General features: G+C 38.0%; 2 protein-coding genes across 3 annotated transcripts in view; both read right to left on the bottom strand.

Annotated features, from left to right (window-relative positions):
* Positions 1 to 693: 693 nt before the first annotated feature.
* On the bottom strand, positions 694 to 7,357 carry egr3 (early growth response 3). Of its 2 annotated transcripts, none has more exons than XM_052562450.1 (2): positions 6,895 to 7,357; positions 694 to 3,753 (listed from the first exon to the last, which is right to left on the bottom strand). In XM_052562450.1, exons 1-2 carry the CDS (start codon positions 7,046 to 7,048, stop codon positions 2,642 to 2,644), a joined length of 1,266 nt encoding a protein of 421 aa, XP_052418410.1. In that variant the 5' UTR covers positions 7,049 to 7,357; the 3' UTR covers positions 694 to 2,641. The 2 variants fall into 2 exon arrangements, with proteins under 2 accessions (XP_052418410.1, XP_052418411.1); XM_052562451.1 differs by lacking the exon at positions 6,895 to 7,357 and adding an exon at positions 3,970 to 4,529.
* Positions 7,358 to 17,364: 10,007 nt separating this feature from the next.
* LOC127962859 (phosphatidylethanolamine-binding protein 4) overlaps positions 17,365 to 26,825 on the bottom strand; it is a 96,992-nt gene continuing 87,531 nt past the window's right edge. Inside the window, exon 7 of the mRNA XM_052562456.1 lies at positions 17,365 to 17,706. Within this exon, the coding sequence (XP_052418416.1) occupies positions 17,615 to 17,706 (92 nt within the window). The 3' untranslated portion in view covers positions 17,365 to 17,614. The remainder of the gene's footprint in view (positions 17,707 to 26,825) is intronic.

Here is a 26,825-nt window from a genome sequence, read left to right as displayed (position 1 = left end):
AAGAGGTGCAAACCTACTTGTGTACACAATTCTGACATTAAGGGCCACATCGATGCATAATTCAAGACAATAATGCCAACGTATACATTCAGAATGCTTGTTTAGCTTTCGGCAGATTTCAGCAGTATGTAGATGAGTTTCTGGATCAATATTGGGTTTGTATCATTTCCGTTTTGCACCCCAGATAAATATTGCATTTATTACTTTAACTCGGCTGCTAGAGCTGTAACCCGAAGATCATTTTCTAGCAAGGGTTAGGGTTAGGGTTAGGAGCAATTAAAGGACTGTCACATTTTGGGAATTAATTTTAATGGTCAAATTATTTCTATATATTTTAATTGTTAAAAATGTATCTTAAATATCCTTATTCTATTAGTTATTCATGCGTGACCTCACCAAGAGAAAAATAAAAGGAGGAATTCTGCCAGAAGATATGGTGCAGAAGTGGTTTCCCCATGATGGCGAGAGCCTGCCAAAAATATGGTATAAAATGTGGATGATTTAATTTTTCTGGGAATGAAAGCCAGGACGGAGGAGTGTTTATATATGGGACCATATGGTCAAAATTTGTTTAGAATTTTTGTTTCATTTTTGTGTAAGTTAGTAATGAAAGCTCAACTTTCTGAAATTAGTTCAATACAACTTTAGTGTTTTGTATGCATAGATTGCTTATAAGATAATGAGATACACAGGTTTTTGCTTGGAGTTTTTCACCAAATAATCTTACTGTTTATTCATTTATTAAACACATCATTCAGTGTGTCCGCAAGTCATCATTTGCAAAATTGCGCTAATAACAGATCATATTTGAGAAATCCCGGAGAATGCATCACATTTGACACTGTCAATAGTCACATTTTCTTGCGCACACACACGCACACACACTTACAAAACATTCTGCACTGTGTACACAATCACGATCTCAAAAACAGAAGAAAGAAAGAAAGGAAACAGAAATGTAAACACACCCTTCTTTTCCACATTCAGTCAATGTAAAATCTAAGTATGCGGGTGTTTGCGTATGCATTAGCATACACGTGTACAAATGCACACACACACACACGTGCACGGACCAACATCGTAATACTGAAGGACATTGCTTTGTACATTCCAAGTAGAAAACATGTAGTAATATGTTTGTATAATTATCTGTACAAAACCCCCTCTCGTTCTCGTCATTAATATTCAGAATCTCTAGGCATGATCCGGATAAGAGGAACCGTGGAGATATACCACATTACGGTGCTGCCCCTGAGAGCAGTATAAATGTTGAAACCGTTCCCATCCAAAAACATCTTGAATGGCATGCATATAGCAGGCAGTAAAAATGCAAAACAATGACTCCTAAGATCATTCCTGCCCAGCGGTGATGCTCGCAGGCAAGCATTACCATAATTTTGGCTGATTTAATTTTTGAAAACCGTGTGTACATGTGTGTTAAAATGCGTGCTGAATATATAATGTGCATAAAAAGGGACCCAATGAAAATTATTGGATGATGAAAGCTGGAAATGCAACTGTCCAGTAAAACAAATGACAATAAAGACAACAAAAGGACAATTGTCACACAAAGAAAATAGTAACTCTTGTTGACACATGGTTTGAACTGGATGCATATTGCTGTGGGTCTTCAGTCATGACTGATGTAATCTTTTTAGTACTAGCAAAGACGTGATACTAGATGCATGCAGGGATACAGGCAGCAGAAAGGCAAAATATTTGGATCGGATCACCGTATCTCACTCTACCAGAAGTAGGTATGCACAACTGCAGGTTTGGCCCTTATGCGCACTAAAAGAAGCGAAACCGGTAAAGGCCACAACTGTGTCTTAATTTCAATCCCTACTGTAGAAAGCAAACTTGTGAGAGTGAGCCAGACTGTATTTTATTGTCGTCGTTGTTGTTGTTTTTCATTTTTTATTGCACTGAAAGTCCGTTGCGGATAACAAATGCCATCTGCATCCCTCACTTGTATATAAGGGATTTGGAAATAGTAAAAGAACGCAACTGCATTATGCAACAGACCTTTAATGTCCACCTGAACTCAATCTCCTTGAGCCTTCAGAGCTTGTAGGTTTTCCCCAAATCAACGTTTGAAATCAAGTTATTAGGTTAATACAAACAATATATATGTTTTTTTTATTGTCTGCTGTATTTAAATGCATTTGGCACATTTTGCTGAAAAACAACAACAACACAGAAACATTAAATAATTAACAATCATTTAAAAGACTGCAACACATTAAGCAAATGAAAGTGCACTTTTTATCTGACAACTCACTGACAAACCAAAATACAAGGTGGGGGAAAAAAGACTTAAATCTCTGGTCCCCAGAGCTGAGAGTTGAACCCTTATGACTGCGCTGTGTCTGCAAGTGCTCTTTCTGGGGATTGACCTGACTGCTTGAACCATCGTCTTTGACGCCCTCTCCGTCCCATCCATGCAACATAAGTCCACTTACTCCCCACTCATTTCACCTAAAACAATAGTGGCTACAGAAAAGTGCCACCGCAATCAATGAAAACCGTAGGAAACGGATGGATATAGTGAGAGGGAGCCAGTATAAGAGTCAAGTGTGTATATAAGAGGAGAAAGAAAGCTTCTTTTTTTCTCCTTAAAGTCTTACTTTGCAAGTCCATCTCATGCACAAGTGGTGACGGTCATGATATTGGCACTGCTGGGTCCCGCGCTCCCACAGGAGCTGGGAGGAGAGGTGTGGCTCCCCCCTGCCCCAGCACTACTGCCCTTGTCCGTGGGTTTCTTGTCTTTCTGTTTCAGGTGCACCTTGGCGTGCCTCTTTCGCTCGTCGCTCCGCGCAAACTTGCGTCCGCAGAACTCGCAAGAGAAGGGCTTCTCGCCGGTGTGTGTGCGGATGTGCGTGGTTAGATGGTCGCTGCGACTGAAGGACCGCATGCAGATGCGGCACTGGAAGGGTTTGTGTCCCGTGTGGATGCGCAGGTGACGCGTCAATTCATCTGAACGCGAAAAGCGACGGTCGCAGTTCTCCGCCGGACAGGCGTGCGGTCGCTCGTGTACGGGAGTTTTGCTCGGCCGGTTGGGGTACTTTCTTGGACGAATGGGTTTGAGGGCGAGTGTCTGAGAGGGTTGATGATGTTGGGAAACGTGCTGTTGCCCACCGAGAAAGCTGGGATGGATCTGTTGCTTATCCTTAAAGGCTCGAATGGTCTCGAGGGGAGTTATGGGAGGTGGGTTGACTCTAATAGGGTCCATGGTTTGGAAGGGTTTATGCTCCATCACCCCTACGTCCCCCTGGTGATGGAAGAGGTTGTAGTCTGGGATCATGGAAAAGAGACTTCCGTCCATGCCTGGTTTGGAGGTTGTGTGGTAGTCAGAGCCCGGGTAGGGAAGAGACGAGGACGTGGCCGGGCTGTGGTGGAACGTCACCTGTTCTGGGTATATCTCGCCACAGGTGGAGTAGGCAGGAAGGGGTGGTGCGTATACTTGCTCCATGTCTGACGACTGGCCACCCATGCTGCCGCTTGATGAAGACGTCTGGGTGGTGATGTTGCCAGGTGACGGTGACACCCCCAGGATTCCCGCACTCACCAGACTGATGATGTTGTTGTCGGGACACCAGCCGGAGCCTCCGATGCTGCCGGATGGAGGGGTGTCAAATGCAAATTTGCCCAGGTAGGTGACGGTTTGCCCGCTTCGACCAGACTGGAAACCAGAGCCGTATTGGACTTCTCCACTGCCCTTCTCGCCGCCCATCCCCAAGTCCATGATATTATCTGTGTGACAGGGGATTAGAATGAACACCGTCAATAACAGAATACCACAATAATAGTCAAATAAAAAATATGCAAGGGACAGTGACTAGTGGAAAGTTCTGCATCTACAGAGAAAGCTTCTAGGAGAGTCTATTCTAATAGGCGCTGACTGACTACTAACTGTTTGGTTTATAACTTTATTCTTAAGTTGGTATCGGAAACAACATCTTTGCATACCTCTGTTAATCGCCTGTTCCAAAAAAATAGAAGAAAGTGGAGCATATCAGTCCGAACGAAGGCGTGGAAATTGACAAAATCAGAAATGCATAGTGATTTAAGGATCCATTCTATATCTCCCTCCACCCTCGCCAACTTATTGTCTTTCTGTCACAAAGTCTAAACGGCTGCGTATTCAGTTGTAGGACTGGAACTTATTTGGCAATCAGGCTTCTCCGTACAACAGGATGTCACAATTGACATCACTGTTACTCTTATACGCACTCGATCTCTCTCTCTCTCTCTCCCACACCTTCAGTCTTTTCAGAGAGACACTTGACGGCTGCTCCAAATTGTACCAAACAAGGATCTGATGTATACTGTAGTCACTTCAATCACTTTTAATATGTCTGTTGTTGAACACAGTGATCACAACGCATGTCTGTAAATTCAACATATTACGACGGCTCACTAAGTTTAGTCTTGTACGTGCACTTACAGTAATCGCAGTGTGTACACCAAAATCGTGGCTTACGGTAGAAACAAACAGAATGAAAATTACAGATGGTCCTCGCATCTGTTCAACACACATAAGGTACATGTGTGAAGAGATGCTGAGCTGCGTCTGAAGGAAAAGACTCATTCGGGCAGAAATCAGAGAGAAGCGTGTATTACTGTGATAAGTAAAAAAAAAAGAAAACACTATTTATTTCATGCTATGCCTGTCATTACAGGATGTGTGTGGAGATGCATTTCACACACTTGTGGGTATCTTTTACTGGGGCGTTTGGTAGGACACTATGTAAGGACAAGAAGGGTTCGTCACCTTGAAACATTGTGATAAGCAGTCCCACAGAGATAGGGTGCAGATTTAATAAAGTGTGCTTACACAAAGATCTCACAGAGTCTCAAATCTATAAATATAGCTACAAGAAATCTGTACAAAAAAATAAGTAATTTATATATCACAATAGTGTGTAACCCTAACCCTAACTCTCTCTCCCTATTCTTTTTTAATTCTGTTTATATATCTATATTTTGTAACTTTTATTTATGTATATAGCTTATTTTATTATTTTTGTGATTGGGGGGAAATAATGTATTTTAAAAATGATAAGAACATTTTTGAGAAAGTATTCTGTTTTTAAAATTCTTTTTCAAGATCTCAGGCATTTGATAGGGAATAGCATGTTCAGCCGGAAGTTGGCATTCACATTTCGAATTCATTTTGATATTTAAATGAACGAAACGAGGTCAGTCCTCTCCCGCGAGTGTGGGAAGCATAGCCTCTTTTGACCTGCAGAGTGAAAACCACATCAAGAGCTTTGTGAAACTCCATATACATTAAGAGGACGAATAATCTTATGCTTTCACTCTCGATAATAACTGCGATATTTTGACAGCTCTTCACCTGATTTTTTTAAGGTCACAAAATTATAAAGTTATAGAAGGCTAAAAAAACTGAACTAAATATTGCCTCGTAGAGTGTGGGATTTTTAATAGATTTTTGTTGATGATGTTTTCTTTTTTACATCAACTATTTAAGCTTTCAATTAAATATATTTAACATTTTAAGAGAGAGGGAGAGAGAGAGATAGGGAAAATACAGACATTTTAAGAAAAAGAAAAAAAATCTAACAATCTGATGACCTGATGGGAAGGAATTCTTCAATATATTGGCACCATTATCTTATTCAGTAGTCCAATTTAATTAATTTTTATTGTTCCCTAGATTCTAAAATACTGCTCCAGAAATGTGTTTTGATGTGCGGAGAAAACGAAGCCAAAACGATTTTTAAAAGGACAAACATTTTAAAACGTGCGCCTGTGAATGAAAAGAATACAAAGAACACGCGATGTGCAATTCAGGTGATAAACCTAAATATATTTTAATTTAGGGATTTTACATTTCACGTGTTTTCACGAGTGGCCCGAGCTTTTTTTTTTTTCTAAGAGAAGCGCGCACATAAACGCCCACCCGCGCGCGTGGAGGGTCAGAAACAGGGTCAGTACTGGGTAAAGCACTGACTAATCAAAACCTTTAAATAACAAAATAACTAAACAGTATATCTATCACAGAACAGAACATATAAGACCGGTGCAATATCATGCAACAGAGAAAACTCGAAATTAAGTGTTTCCACGGATAGTATAAAGCGCTCGGTGAAAAACGAAACGGCTTTTGTCATTATTTGACAGGATTAATATTCAACAAATATTCCTTTCACGAGTGTGTAGACTAATGTATGAATTGGGAATCAATTACGAGGTGTTTCCGCGTGTCCCGTGACGCGTGGGCTCGAAGTGATACCTATTACCTGATATTACCTGTCCAGTTCACACTCATATCACGTGACTGGAACATTTGCAGCTACTTTCACACACCTTTTATTATAATATACAATTTCCCACAAATTAAACGCAATTGCAGCGCAGAATTCCATGAAGAAAAAGCGCAGCTGTAAAATGTAGGGATTAAATCAATGTTTTATTTCAATGTAGTCTATTAAATCACACATTAGCTACTTTAGTCTGCGTTTAAGGTTATCATTATAATGTTATGCCATAAATACATTTGATAATAATAACAATTTTACAAAATAACAAATCGTAAGCGATCTCATATAATTAATTGGGCTACATATCTATGCCGTTCAGTAGCTATTTAGATACGCTACAAAATAAAGCCTGCACAATTCGAATGGACAAGAACATTTACAAAACTGTATGAGGGAGTAACGCTGAACAAAAGTTAATATTATAAGTTTCCAATAGCAGCTGAAGCAGTTGTGTTTCTAAACTACTGGAACTAGTAGCAGGCGCGCGTTAACAGGTGCGGGGCTCCAGGACAACTGATGCGCGCCGCTCGAGACAACTCTAACAGCCGACACAACCGCGTACAACCTCCAACAACAACAGCTCAGTGAGAGAACTTTTCCTCCTTACCTGGATTCATCTGCGAGTAGTGCGAAATAGATTCCGGGTTTGTGAAAATGTTCATAGAAGTGGGAATGTCTTCTTCTGGATAGAGACTGTCAGGGATGGAGTTGATTAAACTGCTCATGGTAATAGGGATCTTGTCCGCTAGTTTACCTGTCATAGCAGTTACTCAGTCTGTCATTAATGAGCACGCACAGGTGTTCCGTCCCGATCAATCTCTATCAGTCTTCTGAAATCTCTCGAAAAGCGACAGACAGAAAAGAGATCTCAATCCCTTTGAAATTGTATCCGAGCGCGCAACGGGCGGCGCGCTGACGTCTCCTCGCGAGGATGATTGTCGGCTGTTTTTGTGTTTGATTTCTGTGAAGTGTTATAGACAATAACACTGGATGAGCAGAGAGAGAGATGTTGTTGGCGGTGGTGGTGATTGCACAAGTGTAGCGCTTCTCGCTCTGTTGCGAGCGCAGGGAACTCCAACGCTTTCTTGTTCTACTGGGGGACGGAACAACTGCGTGACGTAGATGACCATATATGGACACACAAAGCTAGACGGCCGCTCGACGTCACATGGAATGGAAGCTCCTCATAGTGGAATATTAGAGTCGGTAGCAGGAAGATAAGTGCTTAGTGGAGCAGTGAAGGGGCATTTTCATCGGTTTGGGCGACAATTGGACCAGGCGAAGAGTAAGAAGTGTTTTGTGAGCATGGATGTTGCTAAAACTGTGAGAGCGCATGACTGTGTAAACCGGGAAACTTTATATATATATATATATATATATATATATATATATATATATATATATATATATATATATATATATATATATATATATATATATATATATATATATAAATGTTTGCGTTTACACATTGTTTAGTGCAAAAGCAAAATAAATGCATTTGCAATTGCAGTAGCTAGGCTAATATTACAAAATTATTATTATTATATATAACATATAAAAAAAATCTAGGCTAAATATACTAGACGAAATTAAATTAAAATTAAAAAATATACAAATTATGGAAAAATAAATAATCAATTGTAAAATATAAAATATGTACTCTCTCGTTAAAAAACGACAGGCTGCAGTAATAAGTCTGCACTGTTGCGGCATTATTTGCACAAAAGCCGTATTTGATACTAAACCAGTCACGTTTACTCAGCTGGGTAATGATAGAAAGAAAGGGACTTTTATTCAATTATCCTGAATGAGGGTTTAAATTGACTACTTTTATTCAGCTAAAAATGTTCTATAGGCTAATTTATTATAATATACTATATAAGTTATTATCACTTGATACATTAGATTACACCAACATATCCACTTTTTACAATCCAGAATGGATTCATAACACTGCAAAGCTATTTAAATATAGTGCTTTTCTTTTTACGTTCTTTACCCTGTGTGTCAATACATTAATTTATCAATAGTTCTGTCTGTGTCTATCCATACATAGACAGACAGACAGACTAGAGTGTAAAATGATTTCAAATGATAATTAAAAACAGTTTTTACTATATTCTCCTTATGGACAGTGTGGGCTGTCAGACAAGGTCACAGATCTGTCAGAATAGAATAGAATGTGAATGTGAAGTATCATCAGTGCTAAAAAGATAAATGTATATATATATATATATATATATATATATATATATATATATATATATATATATATATAAACAAATCTTTTTTTTTTTTGTCCCAGTGCACTGATGACACTCAAGTTTAATATATACTGTTTATATATACATATATTAAACCCGTTCTACAGTTTGTGTTGCGAGTTCAATAAAGATGAAAGCCTAAATGAATAATTTGTAAACGTCATCTAAGTGATTTAAGCAACAGATGATCAAGCCCAGGAGAAGCAGCAGTAACTGTGTCTGGGCTATACAAAGACTGTAACTGCCAGAGAGTTAATCGCGTGTAAATACTGCAGGCGCGCGGCAAATCTGTAGGCTTGGCTTTGGCCTCGAGCGCCAAGTTCGCCACTGAAGTGGAAACTCCAAATAAGGCCATGATCCGGCCACGCCCCTCGCTGTCTGTATTTGGTTCGTGAGTTTCCGGTTAAGAGCTGCAAAGTGGAAAAGCAATCGGAACCCGCAGCCATTAAAGCAACCGCAGAGGGCAAAACGTCATGGGTTTCACCAATTTAGAAACCAGGGAGAAAATATCTTATCTGAAACTTTTAGAAGAAATAATAATAATAAAAAAACTGTCCCTTGTTACAAATGTATACAAACTTTGTTTAGGCAGAATAACAGTGAAGGGGAAGCAGAGATCCTGCCAGCCAGTGATTCACACAAGCATGCTAAAGAACCCTGAAACAAGACATTTTTAATTAAAATAAATAAAGAATACATTAATAAATAATTATTTGAGATGCTTGTTCTATTCAAAGTGTACTATACATGGCATGGTTACAATGCAAAACAAAATTAAGTAAATAAATTATATTTTAGATGTTTGTTTAATTAAAAGTTTACTGTGCATGGCATGGTAACAATTCAAAATAAATATAATTTTAGAAGCTTATTTAATTTAAAATATACTATATGGCATGTTTACAATGCAAACAACAACAATAATAATATAAAAACAACAATAAAAACAACAACAACAACAACACACCTCGCTATATATTATTATACATAGAAGAAAATAGAAAAAGATGACATACTTGTCTGTATGTAATCCTATTAGGAGGCCAGGGTGGCCCATGAGATTTCCCACGTGTCCAACTAAAATTCCTCAGTCCTCATCCAAGCCAATCACAGGCCCAGCGCTCCTATTACCCAGCGACAGTAGAAGTCCAGCCTGCCATGCATGCGCTGAAACGCTCAGAAGATGCTGATGCAATAGACAGAGTGATGAGGTAACAATTTGTACCCGAAACCCGCTTGACATGTGTACGTTGGCCTCGAGCCTAATAAATGATGTACCAAAAATGTGTTCAAAATAATAACTTCATACCCCCCCCCCCCGCACCCCACACACACACACAAACTCCAAACCAGAGGCCTACGTTGCTGTAATAAACAGACACGATACATCACATGATCTTTGGTTACATTGCCACATAATCTATTATCAAGTTTGGATACAGTGTATCTACAATTTAATAATTTAAAACCTCACAAAAATAAATAAATAAATAAACTACAAACTTAAAGTATATAAAAATGCCATTTGATATTTTATTATTAAACACCCCAAAAAAAAAAAATTCTGTCATCATTTACCAATGCTGGGCCCCATTGACTTCCACTGTAATTTTTTCCATATTATAGAAGCCAATGGGTACCGTCAGCTGTTTGGTTAACCACATTTTCAAAATATCTCCTTTTGTGTTCAGCAGAAGAAAGAAACTCACACAGGTTTGGAACAACTTGACAATTTTATTTTTTGGCTGAACTGTCCCTTTAAGTGTTGAAATACTTTTTGGGTCATATGCATATATCCTTATAAAGACAATTCATCGACTGCATCCATCCATCCAATGAACAACTCCCTCAGTTAACCTCATGGCGTCCCCAGTAATCCCCAACAACCGTACCACTGCCAAATCAACAACACTCCATTCTGAACTCTGGAATGATCCGCCTTGGCAATTGATACATAAACAGTGTAGTAGTATTAGCTGACAGATATGGCCTAATGAAGTAAAAACGGGGTGTGTGGGAGGGGGTCTGAATCATGCTGTGTGTTCTGGGGTCCACGATAAATAAACACACAGACTGATGCACACTCGAGGGGATCTCCAAAGGCTAATTTCTACTCAATGTGCAAGATGCACCGTGTGTGTAGGTGAGCTGCTAAAATGACGCTGTGGATCTGTCACTGGGGGAATCTGAAGGGGATCTCCCCCCACTCCCACTTTCTATCCCAGACGTGAATATATGATCTGATCCAATCAGGATGGGAATGTGTCACTGCTCGAGGAGCCAAGAATGTTAACAATGCATCAGGCCGTCTCTGAGCTACACTTGATATCTGCTGTTTTCACATTAAATGGCTGTGAATCAGTACTGTGCTAAAATAAGGTCTCTCTATTCAGAGACAAATTGTGTAGTATCTGTTAAAATAACTTTTCTAAATGAGGACTCCGTCATTCATACCAAATGAGGAAATACACATGTACTTCATTAGCATAGAGGCAGCAAGTGCTGAAAAATAGAATGGAGACATTGTAATTTGAATATTACTTTTTATAGACCAAAATAGAGGAAGTAAACTGTATTTCCACTGACCGAACCCGTGACGTGTGCCAGCACTTGTGTGTCCTGATGATGAGGCTGTCAGTGTGCATTCAACAGCACAAAACAAACAATCATTTTCATATGGCTGATATCTGAAAACAACCATAACCAAGTGCTTCTCAACCTGCATAGGTTTAATACTAGATCACAATTAAGGAAAAAAATTATTCTAAAGATTTTTGCTACCTGCTTAAATATTTTACAACTTGGCATAGTAAAAAAGAAAAAAAGTTTTATTTATTTTTTTTATTATTATTTTACATGACTTTTCCATGCCTAAATCAACAAATGGAGCTTTTTAAAAAACAATTGATTTGTTTTTGTTAATTTTATTTTTTATTTAATTATTAAATCAGTGCCTGCTGGGTTCATCATGAAAACGGAGATTTGATCTGAAAAACAGAACTATTTTATTTTAAGTGCTGTACATTCACACTAAACGAATAAACATAGCTTGTGCAGAAAAGACAGAAAAATACAACAAAAAAAAAAAGTCAAGCATAGATATATTTCATTATAGAACTGATTGCTGCTATCCATATAGCTCTACAAAATCTTAAGAAGCAATGTAAGGTAATGCTTTATTGTGTCTTTGTAACATGTACTTACTATTATAATGGCAACAAATAATGCACAATTACATGCAAGTAACCCTAAACCAAACCCTAACCCTATATAGTAACTTAATGTTTGTTAATTAATATTACTCAGTACTTAAATGTATAAGTACACTGTAACAAGGACGCCTTCACATATAGTGTAACCCAATATAAATCATGCTGTACTTACATTGATACAGACATTTTTGACAAATTTTCACAGCAGTCCTCCTGAAATTGGAAGTTTAAGTTAGGTGACCCTATAAAAGAATTCGGACATTTTTAAATGTTCATCCTTGTGTAGCTGTTGACACTTGTCTCCTCGGTGCCTGATCCCAACTGTTCTTTCAGGGATGCAAAACAGACGAGGGAATTCCCTGTGCATAGGAACAGCACGGTCTGTCAGGGCACTTTCCTAAGGGAAGCCTTTTCATGGAGTCCAGACTGGAAAATCTGCCCAACAGCTGTCGAGCTGCGCGTGTGTTTTTATTTCCGCTACTATTATGAGCGAGCACGCTGTACAATGAATGATTGACTGGAGTTTGACTGTGGAACGGTTGCGGGCTGAAAAGGACTCCCCTCATGCATTTTGCATGTAGGGATTCCGGGGAAGCGTTCGCTTATCCTAGATCTTGATCTCGCTAATTTCAATATGCGGCGGAAAAACACAAGGCCGCAACGGGTGTCTAATCAAATTAGTTGTGTGTGTTTCCAGGCTGCGCGAGGGACATTTCCAGTAGCTGTTCCTCGTTGCTATTATATCCCAGAGCCGAGGCTTATTCCTACAGGCTGATGGGAAGATTATTCATATAAATAATGGAACACTTACTGTATTTAGGGACTGTCAGATGGTACAATACACTCTGTTCTGTACAGTGCTTATGGGACAGGACGGCATGCAAAGCAATCGTAAAAGCTTGTGTAAGTTAAAACTTTAATAAATGGGATAAAAAGTCATCAGTGTTATTATTTGTTAATTATGTATTTATAAGAAGTCACTTGAAAGACAGCAAAACACACTCACACACACATATATAAGTGTCCTTGGAGTACAAAACCAGTCATAAATGGCACGGCACGGGTATAATTGAAGCAATAGCCAACAATACATTGTATGGGTCAAAATTATACAATTTTATAAAATAAAATTATTATATATTTGTCTCTTAATTCTAAACAATCTGAGCCTAATATGAAGTATGGGCAAACAATTATTTTATTTTATTTTAGTAATGTCTGCTATTCAGATTACTCTAAATGTAGATTAGTTGCATTAAAATGCAATGAAATATATATTTAATAATCTATATATAATAAATACAGTAATATTCTGTTAAAACTCTTGTGTGTATATATGTGTGTGTATATATATATATATATATATATATATATATATATATATATATATATATATATATATATTGGGGAAACTATATGTGTAGTATTCAGTTCAGTCAATAAATAAAAGAGATAAAATCACCTTCAGAACCTTTGACCTTCATAATCTGACTTTTAAGCTGTTAACAAGACATAACTCATGGCTGATCTACTTTCACTACCTGCTGACCTTCAGAAGTATTAATTAATCAGAAAATATTTACTTATGTGGCTAGTGCAGCATCTCTGTCCTTTCTGTTCTGCCGTTCCCTGAGAAGCTTGAGGAACTGAACTTCTTGGATTTGATGTGTGTGTGTGTGTGTGTGAGAGAGAAAGACCACTGAAGTCTGAGAAAATAAACAAATGCAAACAGGACAAACTGATCAATGCTCTGCTGAGTTCATGCAGGGGACATGGTGAGACTCACCAAAGACTGGCTTAACCAGCCGCGGCACAAAGACCTGCAGGAGCCCTGCGTGTGTGTGTGTGTGTGTGGCGCTAGAGGTCGGGGGATGTGAGAGAAATGATCTGCCCGTCTGTGAAAGTATGAATGCATGTGAGAGCGTGCCAGAGCATGTGTGTGTGTGTGTGATGAGACACTATTGCCTGCTCAATTAAACCACTAACCTACATTGATCATATCCACATCAAAGTACCTTCCCTAAATCCCGGCCCTTTTTTCCAGACATCTGGTGTATTGATATCAAACTGTCCTCTGAGAGAAAAGCTCAAGTAAAGCTGAAGGTTTTTTTTTTTTCAGAGACGAGCTTTTGTGACCCAGCCTCACACACCGGAGTGAAGCGGAGAGGCATTACATGTTATACACATTCTGAATCATTACAGACTTCACACAGTACAGTACATGCATTATGATGCACAATACAACAATTAATAGCTTGTGTGATTTAAACAGTGTGTATAGTAACATATGGCCCAGTACATTATTAACTATTACTTTTACATATAATTATATAAATATAATTCTGCAACAAGTGAACGGGGATTACATGCTATAAATAATATTCTAGAATAAAATGAATGAATAACAGCAGCAGAATCAGAAGAAAAGAAAGCAGAACATTAATATAGAGTATATAATATTTATTTATTTGTTTAGTCATAGTTATATATAATTACTATATTTACAATACCAACAGTATTAATAATAATTAATAATAATAAACATACAGCTGTTAATAATAATAATTCTGAATATATTTTATTATTTTGTAATATTATTATTATTGAAACTCACACACATATACACACCTTTTTGAATAATTTTCTTTAATTATTATTGCAATTATTATAATTAAGTCTCATTTTTGTTCTATGAATTAATATACAAAATGTAGATAAACCCATACTGATCCATATATTACTGTTGTATGCATGTTATAATGTTATAGTACTGCAGTTGCTGTGCTATTGTAAACATGTCTGAGATAAATTGAAACTAGTTATTGCGGAATAGTCGGCCTTTGTTTTGCATGTCTATAATTATTACATAAGCCTGCTCAGAAATAGCCTTCTACGAAAATGCTTTGCCCAATTTAAACCGAACGTTAATTTTGGGCGAGACTAAACCCGCTTTTGTCTGAGAAACCCAGAGAGGTGAATTTACAAAAAGTTCATTTTCCTTTTATTGTGAACGTGTGCATATGTGAAACCTCAATAATAAAAAAAAAAACGTCTCGGTGTGAACCCGTGCCCCTTCTGTCTGTCCCGAAGTAACACGCGCAGAGTATTTTGGTCGTAATTCCACTGTGGCTTCCGGCTGAGTTGTGGCCTCGACACCCCCCCCCCCCCCCTTACTTCCTCTATTGGCCCTGACGTACTTCCTGCCTCCAGTTTGACTCTTTCCACACACTCTCTCTGAAGTGTGACAGCGCTGAAGCTACTTTACCACCTCTGTTTCTGTCCATCTTTTATTTTCCACCCGTCTCGATCTTTCACACACGGCCTGCGAAATTGGCATGAAGTCATGATGTTGAACCTCCAGTGCATGTCTGACCTCAGAGCATTACTGCTGGTTTGTGTGGTGTTGAGCTGTCTGGAAGAGTCCGGGCCGGCTCTCACTGCCAAGAAAACAGGAATGCGACACAAGTGAGGGTGGATTATGTAAGAAAGCCAGGGAAACAGACTGTCCATTTCAGGCAGAATCAGGCAGGCAGGCCGTGGGATAGGCCGTAGTGGTGTGTGTGAGTGTGTGCACACGTGATTTGACTCTATCTTGTCTTTGTGATCTGGAAGTATTGAGTTCTGTCTTCAAATCTGTTGAGCTGCCCACCTAGATGGTATTTTAAGGCATTATATCGGTGTTGTCAAAGTTTGAAGGCTGGACGTTGCTTCCTCATTTTAACCAAAGCCTGCATCACATGTCCTTCGAGGAAAACCCAATCCCAGAATACACTGCAAAAACTCCATCCAAGAGGGTGGATGAGTAGAAAACAATGCAGATTATAAATATATTTAACTCAAGACCCAAATGTGTTGGTAACATCTAAATGTAATTATTTGAACCAATAATTGTTTGTACCACATCTTTCTATGCTAATAAAAGCATCGTTAGCTTAGCAACATGCTACCATCAAACTGCTGGAATCACTTGCAGAGCACATAAAATAAAGCATTTAAAGGCATAGTTTACAAAAAAATAAAAATAAATATCACTCATCCTCAAGCCATCATAGGTGTATATGACTTTCTTCTTTCAGACGAATAGAATCAGATTTATATTAAAAAAATGTCCTTGCTCTTCCAAGCTTTATGATGGCAGTGGATGGGTCGAGATTTTGAAGTCCAAAAAAGTGCATCCATCCAATCAATCAATCAATCAATCACCTTTATTTATATAGTGCTTTAAACAAAATACATTGCGCCAAAGCACTGAACAACATTCATTTGGAAAACAGTGTCTCAATAATGCAAAATGATAGTTAAAGGCAGTTCATCATTGAATTCAGTTATGTCATCTCTGTTCAGTTGAAATAGTGTCTGTTTTAATTTGCAATCAAGTCAATGATATCGCTGTAGATGAAGTGACCCCAACTAAGCAAGCCAGAGGCGACAGCGGCAAGGAACCGAAACTCCATCGGTGACAGAATGGAGACAAAACCTTGGGAGAAACCAGGCTCAGTTGGGGGGCAGTTCTCCTCTGACCAGACGAAACCAGTAGTTCAATTCCAGGCTGCAGCAAAGTCAGATTGTGCAGAAGAATCATCTGTTTCCTGTGGTCTTGTCCTGGTGCTCCTCTGAGACAAGGTCTTTACAGGGGATCTGTATCTGGGGCTCTAGTTGTCCTGGTCTCCGCTGTCTTTCAGGGCAGTAGAGGTCCTTTCTAGGTGCTGATCCACCATCTGGTCTGGATACGTACTGGATCAGGGTGACTGCAGTGACCCTCTGATCTGGATACAGACTGGATCTGGTGGCCACGGTGACCTCGGAATAAGAGAGAAACAGACTAATATTAGCGTAGATGCCATTCTTCTAACATCCATCCTAAAAAGTGCTCCACATCGATCAGGGGGATTAATATAGGCCTTCTGAAGTGAATCGATTTGTTTGTGTAAGAGAAATTTCCAAATTTAAAACCATATATAACATAAGCTCTAGCTTCTGCTAACTGTTGTACGTGTGTTCATGAGAGATTGGCACCTCCAGTGGATTACGAAGGATGTAGACGTAGCGTGAAAAATACCAGTCTCACAAGAAGCAAGTTTTGATTATTGCAAAGGAAAACCAGTCTCCTCTGGGCTAGGCCAAAAAGTCAGTCTACAGCTAACAGTGTGTGAGAGAAATAGTCTATATAGTCTATATTGGTCACTTAAAAATGACAACCAAAATTAGGGCTGCATATAAAGGAAGCACCTCTTGCTCACCATTTTGAATATCAATCAAATCGATCATTTTCTTCATTGCAGACATCCATGTTGTTATGAAAAGATGTTTGTATTGGCATTCCTAGATGAAGATGAATAAATGGCTTCTCTCTGGGCACTCCTAACTTTAAGTACCTTTTAATAGTAAATAAGGTACAAAATGTTCCCAGTCATGCACAGAAAGGTCAGCTCTTTTGTTGAGCACTCCATACTTAACGATGGCGGTTCTGTATGTAGGCAGCACACTACAGCAGGTTCTGGAACAGAGCTAGAGTGTGGGAGAAATTCCTTTTCTTTCCCATTAATATTTACAACATTTAATAAACATGGTGCTCACATTCAGAAAAAGGAGTCTTGATATGACCATGACCTTTATTTAGATTTTTATGACCATGTGAGATATGTGATATTACATCAAACACATTCCTACAAGTTACAATTCAGACATGGGGAAACAACACAATTCATCTTTTATTAGTTTAATATTCACCTAAATATTAATATGTCTAAATACATTAATTCTTGATATAGTATCAGAATTGGGACAAATTGAGCCACGGAGTGTGTGAAGGCCAGAGGTCAAAGTTGAGCCGCAGGCTGGAGGTGTCCTAGTCCTTGTGGTTTTGGGTGAGGAACTGAAGAGAAGCCACTGGTCCAGACAGACCAAACCTCTTAACAAAAGCCTGCAGATCCCAGTTACCTAGAACACCAACAACAAAGCCTTTCACCGCTCTTGTGTGTGACTGTATGCTACAAGAAAATAATAACAAGAAAATCAACGCTGGAAAATTATGTGCTCAAACTATTGCATGAGTTCTTTCAAGCATATGTGCCACAAGATGAAAAAAAAAAAGTTTTTTATAATTTCATAATTAGTTGAATGAATGAATACGTACATACATGCATATTACCATTATATTTGGTTATCATTTCAATATGTATATATATTGACATTTAAACATAAATAAAAAATAATTAGTATTATTATTCATTAGTTTTTTTAAATATTGCTATTGTTTTTATTTATTTATTGATATACTGTACATGAATACATTTGTGTTTTATATTACTACCGTTATTTATTTCTTTACTGCTGTAGATAAACAAATAAATAAACATTTAGTGTTATTATCGCTACCTTTTTGTTCCTTTATTGCTGTTCATGAATGAATAAACAAACAAACAAATAGATAGATAAATGTGATTTCAATAAATCAAATATTTTGTGTAAGGTGTTATCTATTTATTTATTTGTTCATTGCTGTAAATTGAATGAATCAAATTTATCGTCATCATTATTAGATTTTGTTATTATTGCTATTATAACATATTTGTTTCTTTGTTGCTGTACATAAACCAATAAACAACAGAAGAAATAAAATCAATAATACAAATCAATAAATATCATATAATAATGTGTCAGGTAGCCTTCCTGTAACTCGAAAGTAGAGCATGGTCCTAGCAGCTCCAAGATCATAAAGCATGAACTGATCAAATGTGCATGCAATGCAATGAATACAATGCAAGTTGCTGTGGACAAAAGTGTAAATGTAGCTAAATTTATTATTTTTAGTAATTTTTTTTTTTTTACCACAAGATAGAGAAATAACAAGAAAAGTGCTTAGCACTGTAATAGATTTTATACTGATGCAGGCTTTTGTCACAAACCTCAACCCACTGTCATTTTCATCACGTGTAACAACCTGTGTCTCTTTTACTATTATCTATGCTTTTCAAGAGTTTTCCCGTGCCTGAGCTTCAATGTAGTCATTACAAACGGTAAGCGAACGTGTTTAATGGAGAATCTTGTAATGGCGCACGTGTCTCAGGGCCTTGGTGGGCTGTGAATCACTGCGAGCGTCTCATCTCTAAATAAAACACACAGCCTGTCACAGCGCTGGAGGTGGCAACATGAGAGAGAGCGTTTTGGCAGGACAACCAGATAAATACCAGACGTAACTCCGGCTGCTATGACAATATCACTTCTCCAATTCCGGCAATAACCACATTCCTAAAAGCAAATGTGAAATCACATTTGGAATAAAGCGCCAACAAGACTGCGTCCAAGACTGAAAATGCTAAGTTCTGAATTTAGAGGCTCTTTAATTAATCTTTTGTGTACATCAAGCAAACTGGTGAAATCTTTACAAAACTAGGCGAAGTCTATGAGATATTTAGAAGGTATTTGTAAAACGGACAAATAAATAAATTAAATAATACTTTGTCCCTTCAACCAATCAAAAGTATATTGCAGAACAAAAGCAAAGCAGCAACAATGGCCATTAAAAAGGCAATTTCTTCCGCTAGCTGTGTGCACAGACAAACACGCGGCCGAGGCGGAAATGCTGTAGTGGTAAGGAGGGAAACCCCGTCCGTGCACACAGCACATGAACCACATCCTGGAAAGATCAAATGTGACTGTGTGTGTGTGTGTGTGTACTTGCTTGTATGTTTGAATGCAAGTGGGTGTGAGAGTTTGCAAGTGTGACTTTAAAGGAAAATGTCATGGTTGCTTTCCACCGCTTCTTGCGGCTTTATAGCTTTCCAGACACTGTCTATGAACAGCTATACCCATTTAACCTTACATTTATGCATTTAGGCAGATGCTTTTAGCCAAAGCAATGTCAAGGTACAGTATATACACTTTAGCAAGTTTGTTCCCTAGGAATTAAACTCGTGAACACAAAAGTTGGCTGCCTTGTACCTGTGCTTCAAAAGATGGTTCACCTGAAAATTATTTACTCACCTTGAAGTTGTTTCCAAACCTGTATGAGAAGATTGCGGATATTACTGGTAATGACACAATTCTTGGTAGCCATTGATTTTTCCATAGTATGGAAAAACGTAGTGGGGATCAGAAACTGTGTGGTTACCCACATTCTTCAAAATATAATTTTTCACGTGTGTGTGTGTGTGTGTTCAGTAGAAAAAAAGAAACTTGTACCGGTTTGGAACAACTTAAGCTTGAGTAAATCATGACAATTTTCATTTTTGAGTGTACTGTCCCTTTAAAATCTTCAACGTGCACTTGTAGTTTAAAGAAACTTAAAAGAAAAACTAAATCTGTACTTGCAGATACAGTAATATTAATTAAATAAAAGGCTACTTGGTAGCTAAATTTGTTAGAACACCTGACAGATCTGAAAATACTGACCTTTTTTTTTTACCTCCAAAACATGATTTCATTTCATAATGCTCTGAGCACAGCAAATATCAGATGAAGTGAGTCGTACTGTTTTTATCCACTTTTAACTTCACCAGTATGTGTATATATATATATATATATATATATTCTATAACTGTTTTGTGGACTAAAGAAATGATACAGTAGCATCTTTTGTGTTCTGCACATGAAAGAAAATCATACAGATTTCAAATTGGTCAGTGAAGATGTGTGTATAACTGTAAGTGCTGAATGTGAGATACAGTAGAGAGGTGTGTGTGAATGTGACTCTTGTGTTGTGTGTGAAGATGTCAGGTTTCCCTCTAATTGAGTGTTAGAAATGGAGTAAAGTGACCCGGCATTATGAGGTCATGTGACCTTTAGGCCTCTGGACCTGAGAACATGAGGAGATAATGTTCCGCCTCTGCAGATCACGACCCCTGTTTGACCCCACTACAGCCAGGGCATCTCACACACACACACACACACACACGTACCTGGCGACTAGCAGACACTCATCATCAGATGTAACACATAACCAACAGTCCTTATGTAGAGGAGCCTGAGACTATGCACTTTTTTAAAATGTTATTTTTTAAATAAAAACACACACACACACACACACACACATTTGTTTTTGTGAAAAGTGGGGAAATCCCATAGGCTTAATGGTTTTTATACTGTACAAACTGTATATTCTATGGCCCTACACCTAACCCTCACAGGAAGCTACATTTTTACTTTCTCAAAAAAAACTCATTCTGTATGGTTTATAAGCATTATGAAAACTGGGGACATGGGTTATGTCCTCATAAGTCACCCTCTCCTTGTAATACCTGTGTCATACACATGTCATTATACAAAGTTGTGTCCTGATATATCACAAAAACAAGCACACACACACACACACACACACACACACACACACACACACACACACACACACACACACACACACACACTTATGCAACAGTACTCTTGAGCAGAATGAAGGCATGTCTAGTCACATTTTAAACAATTTAATACACAAAAATAACAAAAAGCAATGCAATGGTCAAAGACATACAAGTTCTGTCACGAATCTCTAGATGGTGCAGGCTGAGGTTCTAACTCAATGTGATATAATCGCATCATCAGTCACATGGCACAGCTGACTGGTTTGTTTTAGCATAAGCAGCCAATGAGCTCGCTGCTCAACATTCAGATACTTAAGTATGGCTGTCAATGGGGACCAGAAACTGTTTGTCATACGCACTAGGTGAAAACTATTTTGTTTTGAAGAGAAATAACAAACTTATCCTTAACAACACAGCCGATTTACCATTGAAGTCTGCAGGACAAAAATATGCAGGAAGAGTTCATACTATCCCTCCTGTATGAGCAACAGTATGACAGTGGTAGCAAACATCGCTAATGCAGACAGATCTAGATCAGGAGTACGAGTCTCCAACAACCGGACTGAATCACCACCAGTGAGTCACAACGAAACTATGCCTGGTTTATGACAACGTGACATCAGTTCAATCCAGCAAGTAGGCAAGTGTTTAGCTGACCTGTTTATGCACTGCTATAAAAATCGAAACATCATTCGATGTATACAGCTCATAGTTTATTCAGGACTCAAAAATAGGCTGGCGGGGAAGCCCCGATGTAAGCTGTGGTTAACTGGGGAAATAGACCATCAGTTTGGTCCTCTGGCCTCTGCTGCTATTGGTATCAGGTTATTAAGAGCTCTCGTTCGATGTCATCATGGAGTCAAGGGGGCGGAGAGTGTTGGCTAATGCGACGAATTACAAATGCTCTAAAAATAGCGTGCCTCTTTGTGTGTTTGGGTTAATTTCGTCTCTTTCCATTCCTCAATCTGTCGACTCATGGAAAACAGAGATAGGAAGTGGGGAGTGATGCGGCACTTTATTCCTCCACTCAACTCCACCCTTTCTTGTCTGTCTTTCGATTTGCGCAATACAGGAAACACAGTCTGTAAGTTTGGTAAGTTATCTTGAGGCACACGTAAGGTATTCACTGTCGACGATGCGGCTGGACAGCAGTAAAGGAATAGTTGACCCAAAAACTCAACCTAAGGCCATTCAAGATGAGTTTGTTGCCTCATTGTAACAGATTTGAAGAAATGACATCACTTGTTCACCATTGGATCCTCTGCAGTGAATGGGTGCCGTCAGAATGAGAGTCCAAACAGCTGATTAAAACATCACAATAATCCACACCACTCATGTGAAGTGAAAAGCTGCATGTCTGTAAGAAACCAATCCATTATTAAGGTTCTTCTCAAATCATTAGTGCATATTTCTCTCATGATTTAGACAAGAATGGAGAAAACAATATTATGTATTGTGGACTAGTATTTTAGGGAGTTAAGAATGTTTTAATGATGGATTTGTTTCTTACAAACACGCATCTTTTTGCTTCACAAGAGGTTAACTGATGTGCTGTTAATTGAGAGTTCATTCTGACGGCATCCATTCACTGTAGAGGATCCATGAGTGAGCAAGTGATATAATGCTATATTTCTCCAAACCTGAAACAACTCAAACAAACTCACATTTTGGATGGCCTGCTTTAAAGTAATTTTCAGCATATTACATTTTTTTCCTTCACTAAAATATTATTGCAATATGAATTAAAAATAATAATAAAGGATATTAGTCATTTTGTATTGGAAAACAATAGAGAAAAAAAATCCACATAGAGAGGGCTACTGTGATCAGAACATGTTGCACGTCAGATTGGAGCCTGAACTTCCCACATAAGCACCACAGTGGTCTATAGTATGTGACCACCACTAGTAACCACTAAATATATTTGTGACTTCATAGAAACAGTTTTTGAATGACTCAAAGGGCAGATGTTCTATGGTGTAGTTACAGCATCCACCAGCAGGGGCTAATGCTATTTCCAACTGCTTGCTTTATTTTCATTGAATGAATAAAAACCGCTTTGACATTGGGCAGACCTTTTAATAGTAAGTGGCTGTATAGTTTGAATTCTGAGTTATACAGTCCTGATTGATAGAGTCCCCAGTTCTGAAGTTTAGTTCAGGGGTTATTGTTGTAGTAAAAAATTGTTGTAAGATTCCACAGTATTGTTGTTTTTGCTGTATTTTTGATTAAATAAATGCAGCCTTGGTGAACATAAGACACTTCTTTTAAAGTGTATGTGTGTGTGTGTGTGTTTTGTAAAGAGAGCTGAAATATAGATATTGTGTTATATCTGGCATGGGCGTTACTGAATCTGAAGTCTGTAATACTGACATGCTTGCAGGAGGTGTCTGTCTGTGTGCATTTGTGAGAAAATATTCAGGAGTTCTTGCTAATGTATACAGAGCTAACGCTAATGTATACAGAGATTTGTCAAAAACGAATAATGGTAACAGTCCACTCCAGCACTGCCGACTCTCATCGTCACTTCTCATCGATCTCCATTCAAGAAAGCTGTCAAATGAAAAACATTATGATATTCTGCACTCGTGCAGCATTTTATTGCCTAATTATAAAGGTTGTTGAATTAAACGTGAAATTATAGAAACTCTAATAAAATAATCTTTAACTTTTGACAGTATAGCCAAGGCTTTTGGAAGCTAAAACATTTCTTATTTAATCTTACTTGACCGATGTCCATCATTCAATATATTTAAATATACTTGTGACTTAAGAAACGAAAAGTTTGTGAATGGCTGTCAAAGAGAGAAGATGTTTTATGGTGTAGTTACAGCATCTACCAGCAGGGGCTAACGCTCTTCCCAACAGCTTGCTTTATTTTCACCGAATGAATAAGAAATAAAGGGGAAATGTGGCGTGGCAGGTGCTGTTGGACTGTATGGTGAAGGAGGTTTTGATTAATGACTGAATCAGTTAGTGGGAGGAAGACTCATGTGGGTCCATTACTACACTGCAGTGCTGCTAATGGCTTCAATTACAGCCCAGTAACCAGTGCTGAGCTCACACATTTCTGTTCAAGTGGACTACGAGGCGGTTTCTCTCAGGGGTCTCGATGAAAGCGCATGGGTCCTGTAGAGCTGAGCAAAGGAGGAAAATGGTAGTCACTTATCCAAACGTCCAGTTACAGTTACATATCTCATCTCTGTGGGACTCACACTTTCATGACGAGATGTACACATCAAAACTCAATGGTCAAAACATCTGCTTCATGGTCAGTGCCGTGCGGTGGAGGCAAAACATTATTCGGCTTCCTTAATATGGGCTGTTTCTCCATTGATTTCCATTGTCCATTCTGATTAAATTAAATAGTCAAAAGTATTCAAATTCACTTTAAGAGCAAAGTAAAATGATACAATACAATATATAATCTATATGTTGTGTTCTGGTCATTTTAACCCAGAGAGGATTTATGTAAATGCTAGTGATTTTTTCTATTTTGCTATACTTCAGATGACTAGTCTACATGAAATTGCTTAGAAATTTCTCATAATGCTATACAAATATTGGATTAACTCTCTTATTGGATTAAATCTGGCTGATTGTAGTAAACATTGTTAAAATCACCCATAAATGCTTTTGTGTGTGTGTGTGTGTGTGTGTGTATATAAGTTGAGGCCTACAATCAATCAGTTCACCGAGGCTGCATTGATTTGATAAAAAAATACAGTGAAAACAGTAATATTGTGAAATATTACTTGAATTTAAAATAACTGGTTTCCGTTTGGGTATATTTTAAAGATATAATTTATTCCTGTGATCAAAGCATTACTCCAGTCTTCAGTGTCATGTGGTCCTTCAGAAATCATTCTAATACGCAGATTTGCAACAGTTGTTATTGTCAGCAGTTGTGCTGCTTAATATTCTTTTCTGGCAAGTTTTATATGGTTTCTTTGATTAGAAAGCTCAAAAGAGTAGCGTTTTTTTAACATTGTAAATTTATTTACCATTGTGTTTGAATCTTGAATCCTGAATCTTGCTGAATTCTTGCTGAAATTTAATTAACGCATTCTTGTTAAAAAAAAAACATCTTGATCCCAAACGTTTGAACAGAGGTACATATTAGGAGTTCCGCAGTGATGTATCATGTTACTTTTCAAAGTAACATTCTATCCCACACTGTGTGATACTTGTCACCTCAAATGAACTTAGAAGACGCAGTTACAGTAACACAGCCAATGATGTTTGAATGCATACAGTACATAGTAACTTCCCATTGCACAGCTATGTTCTCGGTCTCCCAGTCTTCCTGTCTTAACAGATCTGAGTCAGTGTGAGTAGGCATGATCTGTGCAGCAGCAGAGAAGTGCTGACACTGAGATGTGCTGCACTGATTACAGACTGACTTATCTTGTTTGAAGTATTCACACTTCAAAGACCAGCACTTGACTTTCACTTGGCTCTTATTGTCTTAGCATATGATGCTCAGCTGCAACAGTGATTTATATATAAGCTCACAGATGTTGTGCGAAGGCACAGAGTTCATGAAGTATATGGACATACAGACACTTTCCTGCATTGACGCCACGTCATTTGCACTGGGAGCTGGATATTTAGGATATCCAACCATATTTAGAATTTTGCAATGATATTAAGGCAGGATAGCTTATATGTATTTATACACACACATTGCCAGTCCCCATGGGGGAATAAATAAATACATTTACTAAATGATGTTTATCTGAAAGTGTAACAACGCAAACAGGTTTTCTGTAAGGGGTCGGTTTAGGGTTAGGGGTTAGAAAATATTGTTTGGCCAGTTGGGGTTAGGGTTAACCCTAATATTGCACAATATTTTATATAGAGGCATATATAAAATGGTTTAATCTTATTTATGTATTTATTTAAAATGCCAAAGATTACTGAACAGATTGAGGCAGATATTAATCCGCTTTATTTATTTTTATGCACAGTGTTCATAACCATATTATATTTAACATTCATATTTATTCAATACCAGTCTTGGGAAAAGTTGCTTAAGTAATGCATTACAGTATCGTGTTACTCCCTAAAAAAGTAACTAATTATGTTACTTAGTTACATTTTATGGAAATAATGGTGTGGCGAGTGGGGCGGGGCCGAGAGGCGTGGGAACGAGGAGTGAGGCCAGGTGTAGTGATTGGAGATGAGCTACACCTGCGCCCCACTGCCGGTATCGAATCCCACGTAGGAGATGGAAGGATATAAAACTGGAGCGACTATAGTGAAGGACGAGAGAGGACCAGGCCCGGACCATTATTTTATGTTTTGGTTTTTATTTGCGCGCACCAGTCGTCCGCGAGGGGCTGGTGCGCTGTTTTGTATTCATTTTGATTGTGCGCCGGTTCCCGCCTCCTTCTTCCGGATGAATATGGAGATTTTATCATTACAAATGGGTTGCGCTAATTTTGCGTTACTTTTTAAATCAGGGGATGTCTTGCTTGCTTGTTTTTAATATAAAAAGTTATATTGTAGGCAAATGTAAAAGTAGAACTACAGTAAAATCTTACTCCCGATTTCTCTCAACATGAGTACAAGAGAGCTGTTAATCAATAAATGGGGGGAAAAAAGTAACTGCCGTTACTTATTTGAAAAAGTAACTATTAAAAAGTAAAGTTAAAAGTAATCTGATTACATAACTCGCGTTACTTGTAATGCAAAACAACAATAGTATACTAAACTAAAACTAAACAAAAATAAACATTACTTTAGCTCTTATTCACA

This window comes from Carassius gibelio, chromosome B8 (genome assembly GCF_023724105.1).
Source record: "Carassius gibelio isolate Cgi1373 ecotype wild population from Czech Republic chromosome B8, carGib1.2-hapl.c, whole genome shotgun sequence".
In the NCBI taxonomy this organism is placed as follows: domain Eukaryota; kingdom Metazoa; phylum Chordata; class Actinopteri; order Cypriniformes; family Cyprinidae; genus Carassius; species Carassius gibelio.
Note: the sequence above shows the minus strand (reverse complement) of the source record. Positions and strands in the feature narration are given on the sequence as shown.